Source organism: Lissotriton helveticus, chromosome 5_1 (assembly GCF_964261635.1).
Source record: "Lissotriton helveticus chromosome 5_1, aLisHel1.1, whole genome shotgun sequence".
Classification (NCBI taxonomy): domain Eukaryota; kingdom Metazoa; phylum Chordata; class Amphibia; order Caudata; family Salamandridae; genus Lissotriton; species Lissotriton helveticus.
Genome location: NC_136065.1, coordinates 1,926,582,393 through 1,926,600,725, shown reverse-complemented (window position 1 = coordinate 1,926,600,725; position 18,333 = coordinate 1,926,582,393). Strand labels below are relative to the sequence as shown.

The 18,333-nt window shown below is 46.0% G+C and overlaps 1 protein-coding gene across 2 annotated transcripts in view; it reads left to right on the top strand.

Annotated features, from left to right (window-relative positions):
• Nucleotides 1-18,333, top strand: part of RAPGEFL1 (Rap guanine nucleotide exchange factor like 1) — a 260,579-nt gene that overhangs the window by 212,771 nt on the left and 29,475 nt on the right. For both annotated transcript variants that reach the window (XM_078645530.1, XM_078645531.1), the window contains 3 exons: nucleotides 9,456-9,546; nucleotides 10,445-10,495; nucleotides 16,785-16,872. In XM_078645530.1, coding sequence (XP_078501656.1) covers nucleotides 9,456-9,546; nucleotides 10,445-10,495; nucleotides 16,785-16,872 — 230 coding nt within the window. The remainder of the gene's footprint in view (nucleotides 1-9,455; nucleotides 9,547-10,444; nucleotides 10,496-16,784; nucleotides 16,873-18,333) is intronic.

Below are 18,333 nucleotides of genomic sequence, written 5' to 3'. Positions count from 1 at the left end.
CTAGATGTTAAAAGAGCCATTTCATACTACATAGAAAGAACACAAGACTTCAGGAAAACTAAACAACTATTTGTAGCATTTTCCCCAACACATAAGGGCAATCCTATCTCTAAAGCAGGCATCGCAAGATGGATTGTAAGATGTATACAAATATGTTACATTAAAGCAAAGAGAACATTAACTGTTCCTCCTAGAGCTCATTCCACAAGAAAACTAGGAGCATCTATGGCATTCTTAGGGAACATTCCCCTAGATGACATATGTAGAGCAGCAACTTGGTCTACACCACATACATTCACAAAGCACTACTGTGTTGATGTACAGGCTGCACAACAAGCCAGAGTGGGCCAAGCTGTATTAAAAACTCTATGTTCGAGGCATGTGGGCTGCTAAATTCATATCTTAGCATTAGATCGCCGCCTAGTGTTGGGCTCGGATGATTGCACATTGTTGTCCTGGAAGAGTCTTCGAAGTATCCTGAGATAGGTGGCTCCTCCCCTGGACTACAGTGCGCATGGGCATCGGCTCCATCCCCAGATTGTTTTTTTCCGCCATTGGGTTCGGATGTGGTCTCGACGTCTTACTGTCGGAACCAAGAAAAACTAACTTTTAGCGGCCAAAAGGCCTCGATTTTCTTGCGTCGGTATTGTCTGCGCACGGTCTCGAGTCTTCCGTCTCTTGGAGCCGGAATAAGCGGAGTTTTCTTCGCTCTCGGAACTTTGAGGCCTTCTCATCGCGACACGACTGCAAGCCTTTTCGGACATGGAGCGGAGCCCGTTTAAGTACTGCCCGCTCTGTGGGTCCAAGTACCCACACATCGATCTACACCCCGTGTGTAACAAATGCCTTTCGCCTGACCACGACGACGGCAAGTGCAAGTTGTGTGCACAGTTCCGCTCAAAGAAGACTCTCAAGCTTCGGCGCGCGATGCGCATGGAAGCTAAACAAGCGGCCCCGGATCCGGAAAACATCTTCGGCGACCAAGACGAAGAGGACCAGGGTCATCATCTCCAAATCTCCCCACCCGAGACGGAGGTCGAGGCGGATCCGGGAGACGACGACGGAGTCGCGGGTCAAGGCCTTGAATACGTCGACGAGGTAGGAGACGACGATGAGATTTATGGGGCCGCGGCGGATAGCTCAGGGGACGAGCTCTGCCCCGAAGGTTACGAGGATACCGACCGGGACACGGGATCGCCTGTCGGCCTTACCCAAGACCCGTTGCCGCAAGCCACGGCCCCGCCTTCGGGCCCGGCCACGGACTTACTTGCTGGGCAGACTGTTTCGAAACCGAAACCGAAACCATCGGGATCGACGACACCTAAAATGGCCGACCCGAAAACGAAACCGAAAGTTAAGGACTCGAGTGTCCCTAAGATGGCTGCCGTGCCGGTGAAAACGACGGTGCCCGCTACCCCATCGACTCCGTCGACCTCCGGTCCGCAGAAGTCGAAGAAGTCCGTCGATTCCGATGCTGCGAAATCGAAACCGACGCCAGAGGAGGGGTCCTCCAAGAAAGATGGTCGGCACGGGACAGCGGCTACGACGCCGTCAAAACCCGCCAAAGTCGGCTCCAAGGAGGCTACGCAGGCACACGGAAAGAAGTCTGTGCCCCGAACGCAGGAATCGGAGGCGGTAAAGACAGGATCCACGCCCAAAACGCACAAGGCCCACAAGGACGTCGGATCCGAGGGGAAAATCAGACCATCCTCGTCAGCGCCGACACAAACTGTGAGTGTGCCGTCCCCCATAGCCGAATCACTGAAAAGAATCAGGGAGAAGGCCTTTGCCCCGTCGGCTCCGATACCATCAACGCAGCCGCGAAAAGACACTCCAGAGAAGCCGTCTGGGAAACTTCTCTTTATTTTGCCGCCGAAGGAGGCGCCAAAGGCATTTTCAACCAAATCGGCTCCGAAACAGGTGATTTCTTCACCGACTGGCCCACTTCCACGTCAGGTACTCGAATCCGAGGACGATTCGGAGCATTTCATCGACGCTGACACAGGCAAACTGACCCTCTATAAGAGGAAAATCACTTCGGAGCCAGTGGACCCCTATGTCATCCCACTAAAGAAGAAGAGGGTGCCCCTTGACGCCTCAGGCCTCACGGAACCAATCCAGCCTCCTCCGAGACGGAGCCCTACTCCCTCCCCAGAACACTCTGCGGGTGAGGGGTATGATGAGGACGAGCAGTACAATTTCCCAATCAATGAACCTGATGTGCAACCCGATTCATATGATGACACTGGTGACCAGAACACCCAAGGTGCGGGGCAGGACCCGCAGCCTTTTAATGCACGGGCATCCCCGACTGAGGATTCAGCAGGTTTTCATGCACTACTCGAAAGGGCGGCAGCCAATCACGATGTGGACATGCATGCCGACCCTGTTGAGGAAGACTTCCTTTTCGACACTTTTTCAGTCTCTGAAAGGACAGTAAAGACACTGCCTATGCTTAAAGGAGTCCTCAAGCATGCTGGGGACATATTTAAGGAGCCTACGAGAGCGAGAGTGGTCAACCCTCGCATTGAAAAAAAGTACAGACCTGCACCTGCAGACCCCGCATACATTCGGGGACAATTGCCACTGGACTCTCTTGTGGTCGCCAATGCCAGGAAACGTGCCAACTCCCAGACTACGGGTGAAGCTCCTCCCCCGGATAAGGAATCCAAAGTGCTAGAGGCAGGGGGCAAAAGAGTAGCTGCACAGGCATCAAACTTTTGGCGCATCGCCAATACACAGGCGCTCTTGGCGCGTTATGATAGGGCGCACTACGACACCCTAGAACAGATTGTACAACACCTGCCTCCACAGTTCCAAGAGGGCACCAAACTGCTTATTGAGGAAGGAAAGCTAATCTCAAACGCAGCCATCAAGTGTGCACTTGACGCTGCGGACACAGCTGCTAGAGCTATCAACACTAGCGTTATGCTGAGACGACAAGCGTGGCTCCGCATCTCAGGGTTTAAACCGGATATTCAGACAACAATTCTTAATCAGCCAGTCAATCCTGATAGTCTGTTTGGTCCGGATGTTGACACCACCCTAGAGAAAATAAAGAAAGACACAGAAACTGCTAAGTCTATGGGGGCCCTACAGTCACAACAGTTTCGTGGCAGCAATTTTCGTCGCTCAGGTGCACGTGGAGTCACCAGAGGACAAATGGGTCAACAATCCCAGTTCGCAAAAGGTGGGGCACAATCCTCGTTCACTAAACAGAACAAGGGAGGTTACAGGAATAACAGCAACAGAGGTCGCGGCAGAGGAAACAACAGCTCCCGCACCTCTACTCCAAGCAAACAGTGACTCTCTGTCACTGCCCCCCGACCACCTAACACCTGTCGGGGGGAGACTGCAGCAGTTCCTGCCCGTCTGGAGAAACATCACCACAGACAGGTGGGTGCGACAACTAGTCCAGTATGGTTATTGCCTAGAGTTGAAGTCCACTCCACCCAACATCCCGCCAAGGCAACGGCCTATGTCCGCAGAGCACTTGCTCTTATTGCAGCAGGAAGTAGTGGTGATGCTGCAAAAGGGAGCAATCGAGCTCGTGCCGGTGGGGGAGGAAGGCACGGGGGTATATTCCCTGTACTTCCTTATTCCAAAGAAGGACGGATCTCTCAGGCCCATTCTAGATCTACGTCCCCTCAACCTGTACATACTATCAGAACATTTCCACATGCTTACACTGCAACAGATTCTTCCCTTGCTAAACCAGGGAGACTTCTTAGCAACCTTAGATCTCAAGGATGCTTATTTCCACATTCCACTACACCCGTCACACAGGAAATACCTCAGGTTCACTATTCAAGGCAGGCACTACCAGTTCAGAGTCCTACCCTTCGGCGTCACAACAGCCCCGAGGGTGTTCACCAAGTGTCTGGCGACAGTAGCGGCGCACCTCAGGAGGCAGAACATCCATGTCTACCCCTACCTAGACGACTGGCTCGTGCAAGCCAAGTCAGAGCAACAGTGCGCCGCAGACATGTCGACTACAATTCACCTTCTTCACGATCTGGGTTTCTCCCTGAACTACCCAAAATCGCATCTTCAGCCGGCGCATGTCCGGCAGTTCCTAGGTGCAACGATCAACACCCTGACGGCCATGGCTCAGCCAAACCAAGTCAGGATAGACAGCATGCAGGCTCTGATCCAAAAGTTCAGGCCACAACACTCGCTTCCAGCGAGAGTGTTCATGCAGTTGATAGGCATGATGGCCTCCTGCATCTTCATAGTCCCTCACGCACGACTACATATGCGCCCGCTCCAGGAGTGCTTAGCGAATCAGTGGACACAGGCTCGTGGGCAATTGACAGACCTAGTGTTGGTTACCAGTCGGGCATACCACTCTCTGCATTGGTGGACTCCACACAACCTTTGCAAAGGCCGACTGTTCCAAGAGCCCGTGCCGCAGATTGTCCTGACAACGGACGCATCTCTCCAGGGATGGGGAGCTCATGTGCTCACTTACACAGTGCAGGGACTATGGACGACGCAGCAACAAAAGATGCACATCAACTATCTGGAACTGATGGCAATCTTCATGGCCGCGATGTACTACATTCAAAAACAAGGGAGGCACCCACTCGCCACAGCTGTCTCATCTGGCTCAGAGCATGTGGAAGTGGGCCATTCAGAGGAACATTTTCCTCATGGCAGAACACCTCCCAGGAAAGGACAATCAGATGGCGGATCTGCTCAGCAGATACAGCCATCAAATGCACGAGTGGGAGATACACCCATCTGTTCTCCACCCGTACTTCCAGCAGTGGGGTCATCCGGAGATAGACCTGTTTGCCACAAAAGAGAACGCAAAATGCCGACTCTTTGCCGCCAGGTTCCCTCACCCACAGTCGCAGGGGAATGCGATATGGATGAACTGGTCAGGCAAATTTGCGTACGCTTTTCCGCCAGCCCCTCTAATACCGCTGGTCGCAAGAAAGCTAAGGCAGCACGAGATGACTCTCATCCTGGTTGCTCCAACGTGGGCGCGCCAGGCTTGGTACACCACGTTCCTCGAACTCTCAGTGGTGCCGCATCAAAGACTGCGCCTCACGCCCAGTCTTTTGACGCAGAACCATGGAGACATTCAGCATCCAGATCCACAACAGCTCAACCTGGCGATCTGGCTCCTGAAGTCCTAGAGTTTGGATACCTTAACCTACCTCCGGAGTGCATGCACATCATCAAGGAGGCGAGGAAACCAACTACTAGAGCATGCTATGCTGCAAAGTGGAAGCGTTTTGTCATTTACTGTACAGCCAATGACATCAACCCGCTAGATGCATCTATCCCCAACATCATCTGCTATCTGTTGCATCTTTACAAGTGCAATCTAGCGTACACTTCCATTCGGATACATCTATCCGCCATAGCGGCTTATCTCCAGAACAGGCAGCACCTCTCTGTCTTCAGGGTGCCTGCCATTAAAGCCTTCCTTGAAGGTCTGAAACGAGTCATTCCCCCAAGAACACCGCCAGCTCCGGTGTGGAACCTCAATGTCGTTCTCACCAGACTGATGGGACCGCCATTTGAGCCACTGCACTCGTGTGAACTCCAGTTCCTTACGTGGAAAGTAGCTTTCCTTGTAGCTATTACGTCTCTGAGGCGTGTCAGTGAGCTGCAGGCGCTCACAATCCAAGAGCCATTCATTCAAATCCATCCAAATAGGGTAGTGCTACGCACTAACCCCAAATTCCTTCCGAAGGTGGTGTCACAGTTTCATCTAAACCAAACTATTGACTTACCAGCATTCTTTCAAAACCCGCAAACGGTGGCGGAAAGAATGCTCCATACCTTAGATGTACGGAGGGCGTTGATGTACTACATAGACAGAACACAACCCTTTAGGAAAACAAAACAACTCTTTGTTGCCTTCGCACCACAACACAAAGGCAACCCGATTTCCAAAGCAGGGATAGCCAGATGGATTGTTAAATGCATCCAGATATGTTATCAAAAAGCCAAGCGCACTTTAACAATACCCCCCAGAGCGCACTCCACACGCAAACTGGGGGCATCCATGGCTTTCCTAGGGAACATTCCTTTAGAGGATATTTGCAGAGCAGCCACGTGGGTTACACCACACACCTTTACTAAACACTACTGTGTTGATGTGCATTCCAAGCAGCAAGCTGCTGTAGGACAGGCTGTTCTGAAGACACTTTTTCAGGTTTCTGCAGCTGGCACGGGCAACCGCCGCTGATGGAGGGACTGCTATGTATTCTATGCTAAGATATGAATTTAGCAGCCCACATGCCTCGAACTGAATATGCTACTTACCAGTATGCATCTGTTCTTGGCATGTAGGGCTGCTAACATTCATATCGCCCGCCCTCCTCCCCGGTGCCTGTCGCAGCTGCAGATATACTATTGTATTTATTCATTAGCATGGACATCCTTTACACTTTTCACTCCATCTTCTGCCACAATGGCGAAAAACAATCTGGGGATGGAGCCGATGCCCATGCGCACTGTAGTCCAGGGGAGGAGCCACCTATCTCAGGATACTTCGAAGACTCTTCCAGGACAACAATGTGCAATCATCCGAGCCCAACACTAGGCGGCGATCTAATGCTAAGATATGAATGTTAGCAGCCCTACATGCCAAGAACAGATGCATACTGGTAAGTAGCATATTCATTCAGACAGTTGCGACAGACACTGGTGACCACCGCTAGGGAGGTAACTGCTGTACAATCTATTCATAAATGTACCATCTGCAGCCCATATGCCTCGAACGGAATATGCTACTTACCAGTATGCATCTGTTCTTGGCATAGAGGGCTGCAGAGTGGTACATGCCCTCCCTGCCTCCCCGGAAACCTGTGTCTGTCCCAACATTATCTTATTTAGATACATTTACATGGGCATATCTTTATGTACTACACTACACTACTCCATCTAACCCTACTATGGCAAAACAATCTAAGGATGGAGCCGATGCCCATGCGCACTAACACCGAGAGGAGGAGTCACCTATGACGACAAAGACTTCTCCAGAAGAAAAACAAAGTGCAATCATCCGAGCCCAACACCAGATGGCGATCTATTCATAAATGTACCACTCTGCAGCCCTCTATGCCAAGAACAGATGCATACTGGTAAGTAGCATATTCCTTACTTACTGCATCAATAAAACAACAGAGATTGAACTATATAAAAACAATGCCCAACCCAACCATTGTCTTTATTGTTCCATATAATTTTGGGGTGATTCTGATGATATGAGCTCCAACCACAGTATACATTAAATGCAACACTTTTTCTTCCTTGCATGCAAAAAAAACTCCATGCCATACAGATGGCCATGGGCTTGCCACCTCAACAGTTCATACGGTCAATTTATCCCGATACCTCTATATGCTCTTGTCGATGTACATGTCAAGCAGCCAGAAGAAAATAGCCTGAACCTACAAAATGTTTAAAGATTCTTCACATTACAACAACCTGATGCTGTGCTGTGGACATCCATAAATCCCAGCAGAAAGAAACAAACAGCAATGTCCTTCAGAAAATACATATTTATGCACATTTTACTCCACACAGTTCTATTACTGGATCTGACCGACTACTTGTAATATAATCCATCACTAAACAATTTGCATCTGTACTCCAAATTTGCCACCCAGTATGTCTCGCCTCTAAACAATGAGTCACCAGTACAATACTATCAAAAAAGTACTTTGACTCCAGCTAGCAAAAATCATAAAACTATAAATGGTGCCCACATTCTTAAAGTGCTTTGTCAACGTGACATACAACTTTTCTCTAGTGATTAGTGGATCTTGGAATTCATAAAAGAACCTGTATATTGCCAAGTCAAAAAGGGCCTTCAAAACGTTGAATTCTCACGTGTGCTGTGAGAATATTAGACCTGTTCTCATTGGCACAAATTAGTCTGTGATTATTAGTACCAGTGTTAGTAAGATTATTATTGTAGCATGGGCAGAATTAAAGCTGGATATTTTGGCAACATTTGTACGTTATGCTTCAGAAAAAGGGATGGTGCTGAACAGTTTAGATATACTTCTACTTGTTGCTAGCCCAATCAGAGGCTGGAATACTGAAATACTATATCTGTGCATTTGGGGATTGCAGACAGTGTCTCAAAGATGTATCTGATATTTCAAGGTAGGCTGCTGTCTCAGTCTTTGCATATAAGGAAAGGCTACCTAATTTTAAAGTGCTTCGTACTGTATGTCGGAAAGACTTCTAGGCCAGACCCTTTTATTGGCACTGGATGCTTTTTCAACTTTAGTTTTGCTGTAATGCCATCAACCTGTTTCCTGAGGCATGGATCTGCACTCTATGATCCCATGTCATATGATCGTTATGACATGGTTTGTGTGGCTGGGCACCCTGTGAAAGTAGGCATGTCAAAGGATATCAATCTAATGGTCCTCTTTCAGCATGAGATCACATATACATCTTAACAAATAATAAAAATGGATATGCATTTTTTTTAATCCCATAGAAAAGCTGAAGGCACCGTGAATGCAATGCAAGGAAAGAAACAGGGCAATTCTCATTAGGAAAGTTTATCTGGTCTATAGCGGATACTTCAAAACGCCTCCAGTGAAGATCAGTATTACTGATGGACGATTTATATCTAGTGTATTTAAACTGATGACTGGTCGATATCTGTCGCTGCATTTGTGATATTAACTAAATTCCAGTTTCCCAGGTTATCTATCATGCTCTTTGCTTCTAAAAACACCAAAGATGTTCACTTTAATTTCTCCGTTTGTCCCGATCGGAGAATAATCAGGATCCGGATGTGCGCCCTCATTGGGTGCGTCTGTATATTTGCTGGTACCTTTTGCTTCATTACTATCAGGTAGTCTGCGTAGACAGTAAGTTGTGGTTTTCCCCAGGTTTATGGGGTGCATGGTTGCTCCACGCTGCATGAACGATCAGTGTTTTGAAAAGGGGCATTGCTTCAATAAATTCCTTTTCCAGGGATGTCCCCTTATTTTCCTAAACTGAAAGTATATACGGACAACAAAGACATTTGTCGGGTTAAATTCTTATACATACTTGTAATCAGTGTATGATGGTTAACAAAGCAGAACATGGAGGGCCGGATCCGTGGACCTAAGTTGGACAACTCTGGTTTGCAAGGAACGAAACCGCAAATTATTTTTGTGTTCTCTCTATTGTGATGTAAGTGAACACTGCAAAATGTAATACAAGTTTTTCTTGTAGTCCCGCATCTAGCTAGCAGTACCTAAATCTGTGAAACATTATCTTGTTGATTGAACCACTACCCCCTCAATGGTAGAATATGCCACCTGGTGCATTGTGAAGTTAATGTGTCATCTCATCTTCCCCACACCCTCTTTAGTGCTTTACAGTCTCTGTGCAGTTCCATATAAACCAAAAAGGCTAGAAAAAGACATCACGTTTCTGTCTTTTTGCATAGTACTCACCTGTGCTGCTTTCGCTATCTACAGATGCAAGCAAAACCAGGATATGCTGTCCTTCTTCGCTGTTGTCATGGGTCTTGACAATGCTGCAGTCAGTCGCCTGCGACTCACCTGGGAGGTAGGCTGTTCAGTGTGTGTGTTTTGAGGGTTTAATGAACGTTTGTGACTTGTATAGCGGAGAACTCTAAAAGAGGGACGGGTTCACTTAGAGATTTGAGACTCACCCTGGGGTGCGGTGACTAGAAATACACGGAGTAGGTGAGATACCTGGTCTTGCTAGTCACATTTCCCAGACTGCTGACCTGACTGATGAATAGATGCAAGTCTTATGAGACAGAAAAGGTTTAAAGGGGGGCTCTATATTGGGAGTGATTGGCCACAGGGCATATTTCTTTGTTGATAGGAAGCCTCAGCGGCATAGGGAGACTTTAGGAGACATTCATCTTCGAAACTAGAATGGTGGGTGTAATCAGTATGTATATAGAAGCACTGCACCAGTCCTAACCCTGTCTTACTTACTTGCCCATGTGTCACACCCTCCTCTCCTATATGCCACAATGGACTCTCAAACACACTTTCACCAGGACCCACTTATCGTTACTTCCCACATGCGTCATTCTTCCTCATTGTGGGTCCTTTTACCCTCAGTTGTCTCCAGGTGCATCTTTGTGTCACGCCTCTCTTAACCTCCATGCGGCAATAGTTTCTTCCTACAATTCCTTGCTCTTTCATCTTCATTCCCATGCCTCTCACGCATCATTCCTCGCTACCGTCCCACGTCACTCATTTCGAATTCTACACCTTCCTCCTCTCATACGGACTTAAAACCACAGATTAATAGGCCGTGTGAACCCTGTATCCCATGGGAGCTTAGAATAAGCCAGACTTCAGAAGCACGAGTTAGTAGATTTGTGATGGCATCACCCTTGCATTCATGCATCCTTCATTCTTCATCTCTTCAAATTCTAAATCAATTTTTCATTTCAGTTTTGATATTTCATTTTTTTTTCTTAAAGAAAATGCCTGGAAAATTTAAGAACCTCTTTCGGAAGTTTGAGAACTTTACGGTGAGTTGTATCAAGATGACATTCTCCAGTAACTAAGAAAGAAAGAAAGAGAGTGAGTGTTTTTGTGTTTGTGTTTTAGAGTGTGTTTCTGTGTTTTACTACTTGTGGTTAATACTATTTTGAGTTTTATTGTGCTTTCTTTCTTTTATCATTTTATTGTTTTTGTATTATGGTTTATGATTGTGGTTTATTAATTTTATAGTTAATGTGTGTATTATATATAGCTCAATTGATAGGTGCATCTGGCTAGCTCACGGTACTTCTGTTCTCTGCACCATTTGGTGACCCGTGAGAAACTTTACTGCAGAAGCACTGGTGAAGAGTTTTAGATTTAACTTGAGTATGCATTGATTGCCTCTGATGGGTGGCCATTCCCTTGTCACTCAGCCGCTCACTTTCGATTACGCATTCCAAGTTGCTGGAATACACATTTGTTTTTCATTAAAAATAAAGTGTACTTTGGGCTGACATCTATAAAATCATCATCCTAGTAAAAATAGGTAGCACACAGATTGTATAATGCTAAAGGGATATGAAACACACAAAATAATAATTACTGATAAACATCTCTACGTTACAAAAAAATCTAAATATTTCCAAAATGTAAAAAGAATGCATAGTTCCTTACAAGTACTTTTTCTGTAAATAGCTTATGCTTCAATCACATTTAAAATGTATAAATAGAGGCAAATCAAAACAATTGAGCATTTCAAAACACCATAAAGAAGTCTTACTACAGGCAAAGGGAGGTGTTGTCCAACTCTGTAGTGGCTAACACTGATTATAAAAATGTACTATATGATACAGTGCTCAGGTGTTTCACATAATACACACTCAAGAAAATGCTAACCTCCGTCTCCTTAATTCATATAAATTAATGCCAGCGGTTAATTACAGCTCCAGCAACAATAAACCTACAGTAGGATTACTGCTAGGTAGGATTGTAGTTCTAGAGTGCCGTGAAAAGTACCACTGATGTAAATACTGCTATGGATATTTACCACTAGGTGGTAGGGTATGCATCCAATGGAAAACAGATTGTGTGCCTTTGTAGTTGAAACAAAACTAGTGTAGTATCAGTTACTGCTGGAAAATAATAAAATAACACCAGCCACAAAAAAAAATTTAATTGCAGGAGCATGGCCAGATCCATGTAGGATAACTTACTCCTGTATCATTGCCGCTGGGTTTAGCGACTGCGTCTACCCAAAGCTTACCACTGCGTAAGCTGATTCCGGGTTCACCCCAAAGCTCAGCATATTTTTGGCAGTAAAATCTGTCAGTTTTCGGTGGTATTTTAACTGTAATTGTGATAACCAGGAGTAGTTCATTTCCCACTCAAAGTAAACTCAACATAAATTAATATGAAGCTAGTTCCCACTCTTGTGCATGCAAATTACTGAAACTACCTTGTCTCTAGCTCTAAAGATGTCCTGCTCGCCCCCACCTTCAGGAAGAAGAGCCTTCTCAGCCCTGGGTCCCTCTGGGGACTCTATCAGAATATATCACAGGAAGCAAGGCTTTCTCACCATAGCATGAAACTACACATTCTCCTGATCTACTGAGCTCTGCAGCTCGAGCTGGGCGCTTCACAGGCGCCCAAAAAAGCAATAGAGCGATATACCAATATAATCTAATTTGCACAGAAATGGAAGCTGCGCTCCTGCACACACTGTACCTTCCGACCCAACGGTGAAAATAGTCTTTCACTACTGCAGCTCATGGATGGAACAGTGCTGTGACGTCACGTGATTCCAGTAATGTATGCTTCTGACGGTAGAAGGCTGAGGAGCAGCTCAGGTTGTCCCTTTGTGTATTTATGGAACACGATCATCTCTCCTCTAATACACTTACCTGACCTTTTGTCCAATTTGAAAGAGAGCTTTATAGGGGCTGTAGTTATCTACCTGCATATTTAAAAAAATCTGTCCCCAATTTAGGGCTCTGTAAACTGTCCAAAATAAGAAGCTGTTTACCACAGTTCAGGCACCCTCCAGCGCCTTTCCGTGCATTGGGTTGATGCAGGCTGGGTTGTGGCTGGCATTCCCTGCACGGTTTTAATAGTCTAGGGTATGTACGTGTCTGCAGTGATCAATGTACTTCGCATACTTGCCCAAGTGCCGGCTGGAATCTTGGCTTTGTGCAGAGTCATTTTAGTTCTATTTGGAGCTGTTATGTTATGTTATTGACCTTTTGTATAGCGCATGACTCACCCAGGGGCATCTCAGCGCTGCTAAGGTGAAGGAGACCGCAGAGAGAGAGGAGTATCAAAGGCCGAAAGGTTAGAATAGGAAGGTTTTGAGTTGTTTCCTGAAGATCAGATAGGAGGGACATTTACGTAGGGGCTCTGGTAGTGAGTTCCAGTATTTAGGAGCAATATAAGAGAAAGCTCTGCCCCCGAACGAATGCGTCGAATACGAGGGATGTTTAACAAAGCCATAGCATTTGATCTCAATTTGCGGCAGGAGGACTGCATACAGAGTTTCTTTTGTAAATAGACGGGACCTGCACCATTGATGGCTTTGAAAGTGGTACAGCAGATCTTAAAGAATGATCTCTTTTTCACTGCAAGCCAGTGAAGTTCTCTGAGCAGTGGGAGCGATGAAGATCCTGGAGGATGGTTTAACCACTTGGCTGCTAAGGCACCTGAGGCTCTTCCATTGACTTTTCATTGAAATCAATGGAAACTCCATGACGAGTTACCCTTGTCATTAGCACTGAAGGGGTTAAAACCATCCTTGCAGCAGTATTTTGGATGACTTGAAGTTTCGCTATCAGAGTTTCACCCACTTCTGCCAATTGGGCGTTCCCATAGTCCAAGCGACTCACCACCATCGCCTGGACCACTGTTCTGCGATGTTTCAATGGCAGATACGGGATAATTCTGTGAAGGAGGCGAAGGATGTAGTAGCAAGAGCCAATTATGTTTTTAACATTATCCTTCATGGTTAATGTGTCATCCAATTGAATTCCCAAACTCCTCACTGAAGGCAGGCCACCAATCGGCCTTGTTGAGATTATTTGTTCTTCCCAAAAACATAAACTCCATTTTTCCTGGGTTAAGCTGGAGAAAACTTTCTGTCATCCAGCTTGAGATGGCCATCATACCAGCCAAAAGACGGACTCTCTCCTCATTCCGATTTGAACCCATGGGGAAGATCAGTTGGGTGTCGTCAGCATATGATTTAATCTCAAACCCAAAGGGTCGGACAATTTTGGCCAAAGGAGCCATATATATGTTAAAGAGAGTAGGGATCAGACAGGAGCCCTGTGGAACTCCCTTATCTAACTGGAACTTTTTGAACCTATAAGGGCCCAACATGACCGTTTGCCCTCTATCTGTCAAAAAACTTTTTAGCCACTTCAGGACGATATCCTGTAGCCTCTCCAACAGCAGTCGATGGGAGATAGTATCGAATGCTGCGGAGAGGTCTAAGAGGATGAGAATTGGGGATCCACCTTCATCTAAGGTTTGTCTTATTGGGTCTGTGACAGCCAATAAGGCGGTCTCGGTACTAAAGCCCGGCCTGAAGCCTGACTGCGAAGGGTCCAGGATGTTATTTGTCTCTAAATAATTGCTCAGTTGTTTATTTATATGTGTTTCCAGTATCTTTCCTAGCAAGGGTAGCAAGGATATTGGCCTATAATTGTTCAAGATCTGCGGATCTGCTGTCAATTTTTTAAGGATTGGTCAGACAAATGCTTCTTTCCAAACTGTTGGAATAGAACCCGTTTCGATGGAAGAGTTGAAAATTTCCTGGATTGGCAGACCACAGATGGGGGAGAGAAGAGCCATTGTACTGAGGTCGCAAATGTCACTTGGAGAACCTGATTTTGGTGTCTGAGTTAGATGTTTTAGATCCTCCAATGAGATCGTTTTGAAATGCCTAAGATGACAACCATGCGCTAGCATGGAGATATCAGTGCCCCCTGTAGCTCTGGTATGATCAGAGCAGCTGGTAGGGAAACTATCATAGATTAATGAAATTTTATTTTGAAAATATGTCGCTAAAGAGTCACAAAGCTCCTGTGTTTCAAGAGATAGTTGTTTACATGCAGGAGGAGAGACCAAATCCTTCACGATATCTAACAGTGCCTTAGATGAATTTCTGGCTTGTTCTATTTGTAACTGTATAAATGTACATCTCGCCATTTTAATTTTATGGTGATAGCAAGATAAAGCTGCTTTATACCTTCGTTTTTCTGACTCATCTTGGGTTCTTCTCCATCGGCGTTCTAAGGTTTTACAGGAAGATTTATCCATTTTTAAGTCCCCTGAATACCATGGGGCCGATTTCCGTCGGGTAGAAGGTTTCTTTTTACATTCGGGAATGACCACAACCAGGGTCTGTACCACAGCGGAGTTGAAACTAGCCAGCTTGGCGGAAGTATCCTGCAGACCCTGCTCAGAGTCTTTGTTAAAGTGTGAGAGTCTCCTTAAATGCTTCCACGGTAAGCTTCCGCCAAAGTCTCCCCTTTTGTGAGTTAAAAAGATTTGGAGGTTTTCGATTAAAACAGTCATTATTATCAAGTAATGATCCATCCATATCAGAGGGCGCGAGGAGTGAAACTTTAGGTGTTCCATATTTATAAAAATCATATCCTGCCTGTGGCCTGCACTATGGGTGGGGCCGCGGACCTATTGCAGTAAACCCATGTCAAGTAGGCTTGAAGTCAACTGAGTGGTATCTAAGCTCGACATATCTTCTCCATGGAAATTGAAATCCCCTAGTAAGATGAAATTGCTAGAGGCCAAAGCCTGCATGGCTATGAATTCTGTCAAAAAGGTGACAAAATTCAGTTTCGGTCCTGGAGGGCGATAGAGTAAGGCTCCATCCCATGTCTCCGTGGGCGACATGGAAACCCTAAAGCTACCCATTTCTACTGCGTCATTGCAGGTTGTAGCCAGCCATTGGGCTTTAAGATTATCTTTAAAGGCTAGCCCAATTCCTCCTCCCAGCTTTCCCCCTCTATCCAAATGAATAAACTTGTAATTATCAGGATTTGCCTGATTTATTGCGAGACAGTTATACAGGGTTAGCCATGTTTCTGTTAAAAAACATATGTCCGGGGAGAAGGTGGACAGCATATCCCAGATTTCAGTAGAATGTTTTACCAGGGATCTGACATTGTATAGAATATAGCTTGGCCCCGTAGGAGTTTGCAAACAATCTGCAGAGTATTCAATCAGACTGACCCCCTCATTACAGCACTGGTACTTACAGATGATACAGGTTACAGGCCCTTCTAAAACTGCTGGAAATTTAGTGGGGCAGATGGCCATCACTCCTTTCCTTTGTTATTCAAAGCAAAAGTTCTAATCTCCAATAACGCTTTGCTTTTATAAGAAAGGAAACCGGCAGGCAAGGGTTTCAGAGCGAATTGGGCAGCATTTCCCGCCTCCCGACTTGGACTGGCGCGGACGGGCGCAGAAGGGCTTGCCTTTGGCGCGCCAGCTGCGCGTACCATCTGGTGGGTCATTTTATACATCACGGAGGAGGTAATGCGCCAAGAAACAAGCCTGCTGCCTCAGATTCCCTCCAAGATGGCGGCCAGTGTTATGCGCCGGGAAATCCCTCCTGTGTCCCCCAGCAGCTCCTAATCGGCTGCTGTACAGAAGGTAGAGTAGCGCGTCTATGTGAAAAAGTACTGCGGTGAGTTTTTAAAAAAAGTATAACAAAGCAAAAGATTAAAACCTAGCGAGCTATTATTCCCAGCTTTCCGCCTCAGGAATCCCCTTAGCTGTTCTAGTACTGAGTAGGGTACTGTGAGTTGTAACTGTGCAGTTCTGCTTTTAGGGTCGAGTGGCTCAGGTACTGTGAGAGGCGTCTCTGGTACTGTGCACAGGGGCAGAGGGATCAGAGTACCAGGCAGTTATCCTAATATTCATTAAAGTGAGTGTATCCCATGTGGAATGGCCTGGCGTGCTGTGCCTAGTATGCCCCGGATACTGTGCTGGTGGGTTCTGGCTATATGTGTGCAGTGGACTCTGATACTGTTCACAGTGCCTACGTTCCAGGGGCAGAGGGGTCTGAGTACCAGCAGTTATCCAAATATTTTCCAGAGTGAGTGTATTCCATGTGAAATGGCCTGGCGTGCTGTGCCTGTTATGCCCCCGGATACTGTGCCAGTGGGTTCTGGCTGTATGTGCGCAGTGGACTCTGGTACTGGTACCACTGTGCCCATGTACAGCGCTGAGTGTTGCCTAAGGTGATATGCTTCTTCTGTGCATTGCCCGGCTCCCTTGTCTATGTCGCCAATGATGATGTTGCATCTCTTACTTCCTCAGGACCCTTGCAGAAATCACAAGACCTACAGAGATGTGATATCCAGGATGAGGCCTCCTGTCATCCCCTTCGTACCGCTCATTCTGAAAGGTGAGTGAGGACTGACTTCATCCCAGCACCATTACCTAATTACAGTGTAGGTCAGTCCACCCCTACTCCTAGCTAGAGGTAGGCGGTCCAGGCAGCATCCTCCTCCATCACTAGCCTCTTGTACCAAAGAGCTTTGAGCATTTACAGCCATAGGAATAGATCAACATTCATGTATTTATTTATGCGTTTTTATATAGCGCGGACTTTACCCAAAGGCGTCAGAGCGCTTCACAATAGGAACAGTAATGATACATGAGGAGAAAATTACAAGTGAACAAATTACAAAAGCAAACGTTAAGTTACATGAGGCAAAAGTGACAATAGTGAGCAAACAAAATACATGAGGTAGCAAACGGTGCATTACAGGAGGAAAAAGTGACATTTGTGCAGGTTATAAGAGAAACAAAGTACAATTAGAGGTATAATACTGCAATATATGGTAGACACTCAAGCACAAGAACAAATGTTACGTAGGCAATGGTGGCACTTGTGCAAGTATCAAAAGCAAACAAAATGTGAGAGGTAGCAAACAGTGTGTTACAAGAGAAAAGTGGCGTGTGCATGTTACAAAAGAGTACCAAACACAGGTACAAGGATAATACTGCAATAAATGGCAAACACTCCAACCACAAGAACACACTGGGAAGGCACTTCCATAGTCATGGAGAATAGAATATTCAGTAATGGGAGGTCTTCCTTCAGATAACAGAGAGGGCGGGAATTAATGAAACCTAAAACGAATCTGAGACCCATGCTTGATGCAAGCCGCCATGTACCCACAGAACAATAATATGAATACCAAACATCCATATAGAAAAACCACTCCAATTTAGTTTTCCCAAATGTTTGACCTTTTAACAAAGAATGCTTGTTTGTGAAGATTTGGTGCTGTGGTCAAAGCCCTGAGCTGCCCGTCAGGGAGAACCCTTGCTGGGGTGGCTCCTCAGAGGTCGGTTTTACCTGACCCTTCAGAAATCCTACACTCTTCCTTACTGAAACCAGATGCTGTACTGTTAGGGACTCTGAATCACCTCGAAAATGGCATCCTTGCTCACTACACTGGTGCTTTCATAAAATTCACAAAGTACCTATGGACGGTGGAAAAAGTAAGAGTGAGAACAGTGGCAGAGTCTAAAACCTGTCCTGCCGGAAACGCATCTTCACCAGTGGTCACCAAAACATAAGGCAAAAAAGGAGCTCACAAAATCTGGCCTTACAATGCCCCTAAGATTTGATTGTCAATATATGTAAATCTGAGTCTTGGCATACGCTAGTTTTTTTTTACAACAAAAGTAATTGACAGTTCCAAAACACCAACAAAACGTTGATAGGAGGTAAAACCTTTAAAAAATCTTGCCGGAAAGGCCTGAACGCAGAACCTTTGTAATCTGACAATCGGAAATTGGCTCAAGTTCTAACAACAAACTAAAACGCATCTATCCCAGCAGATTACCCAAATGA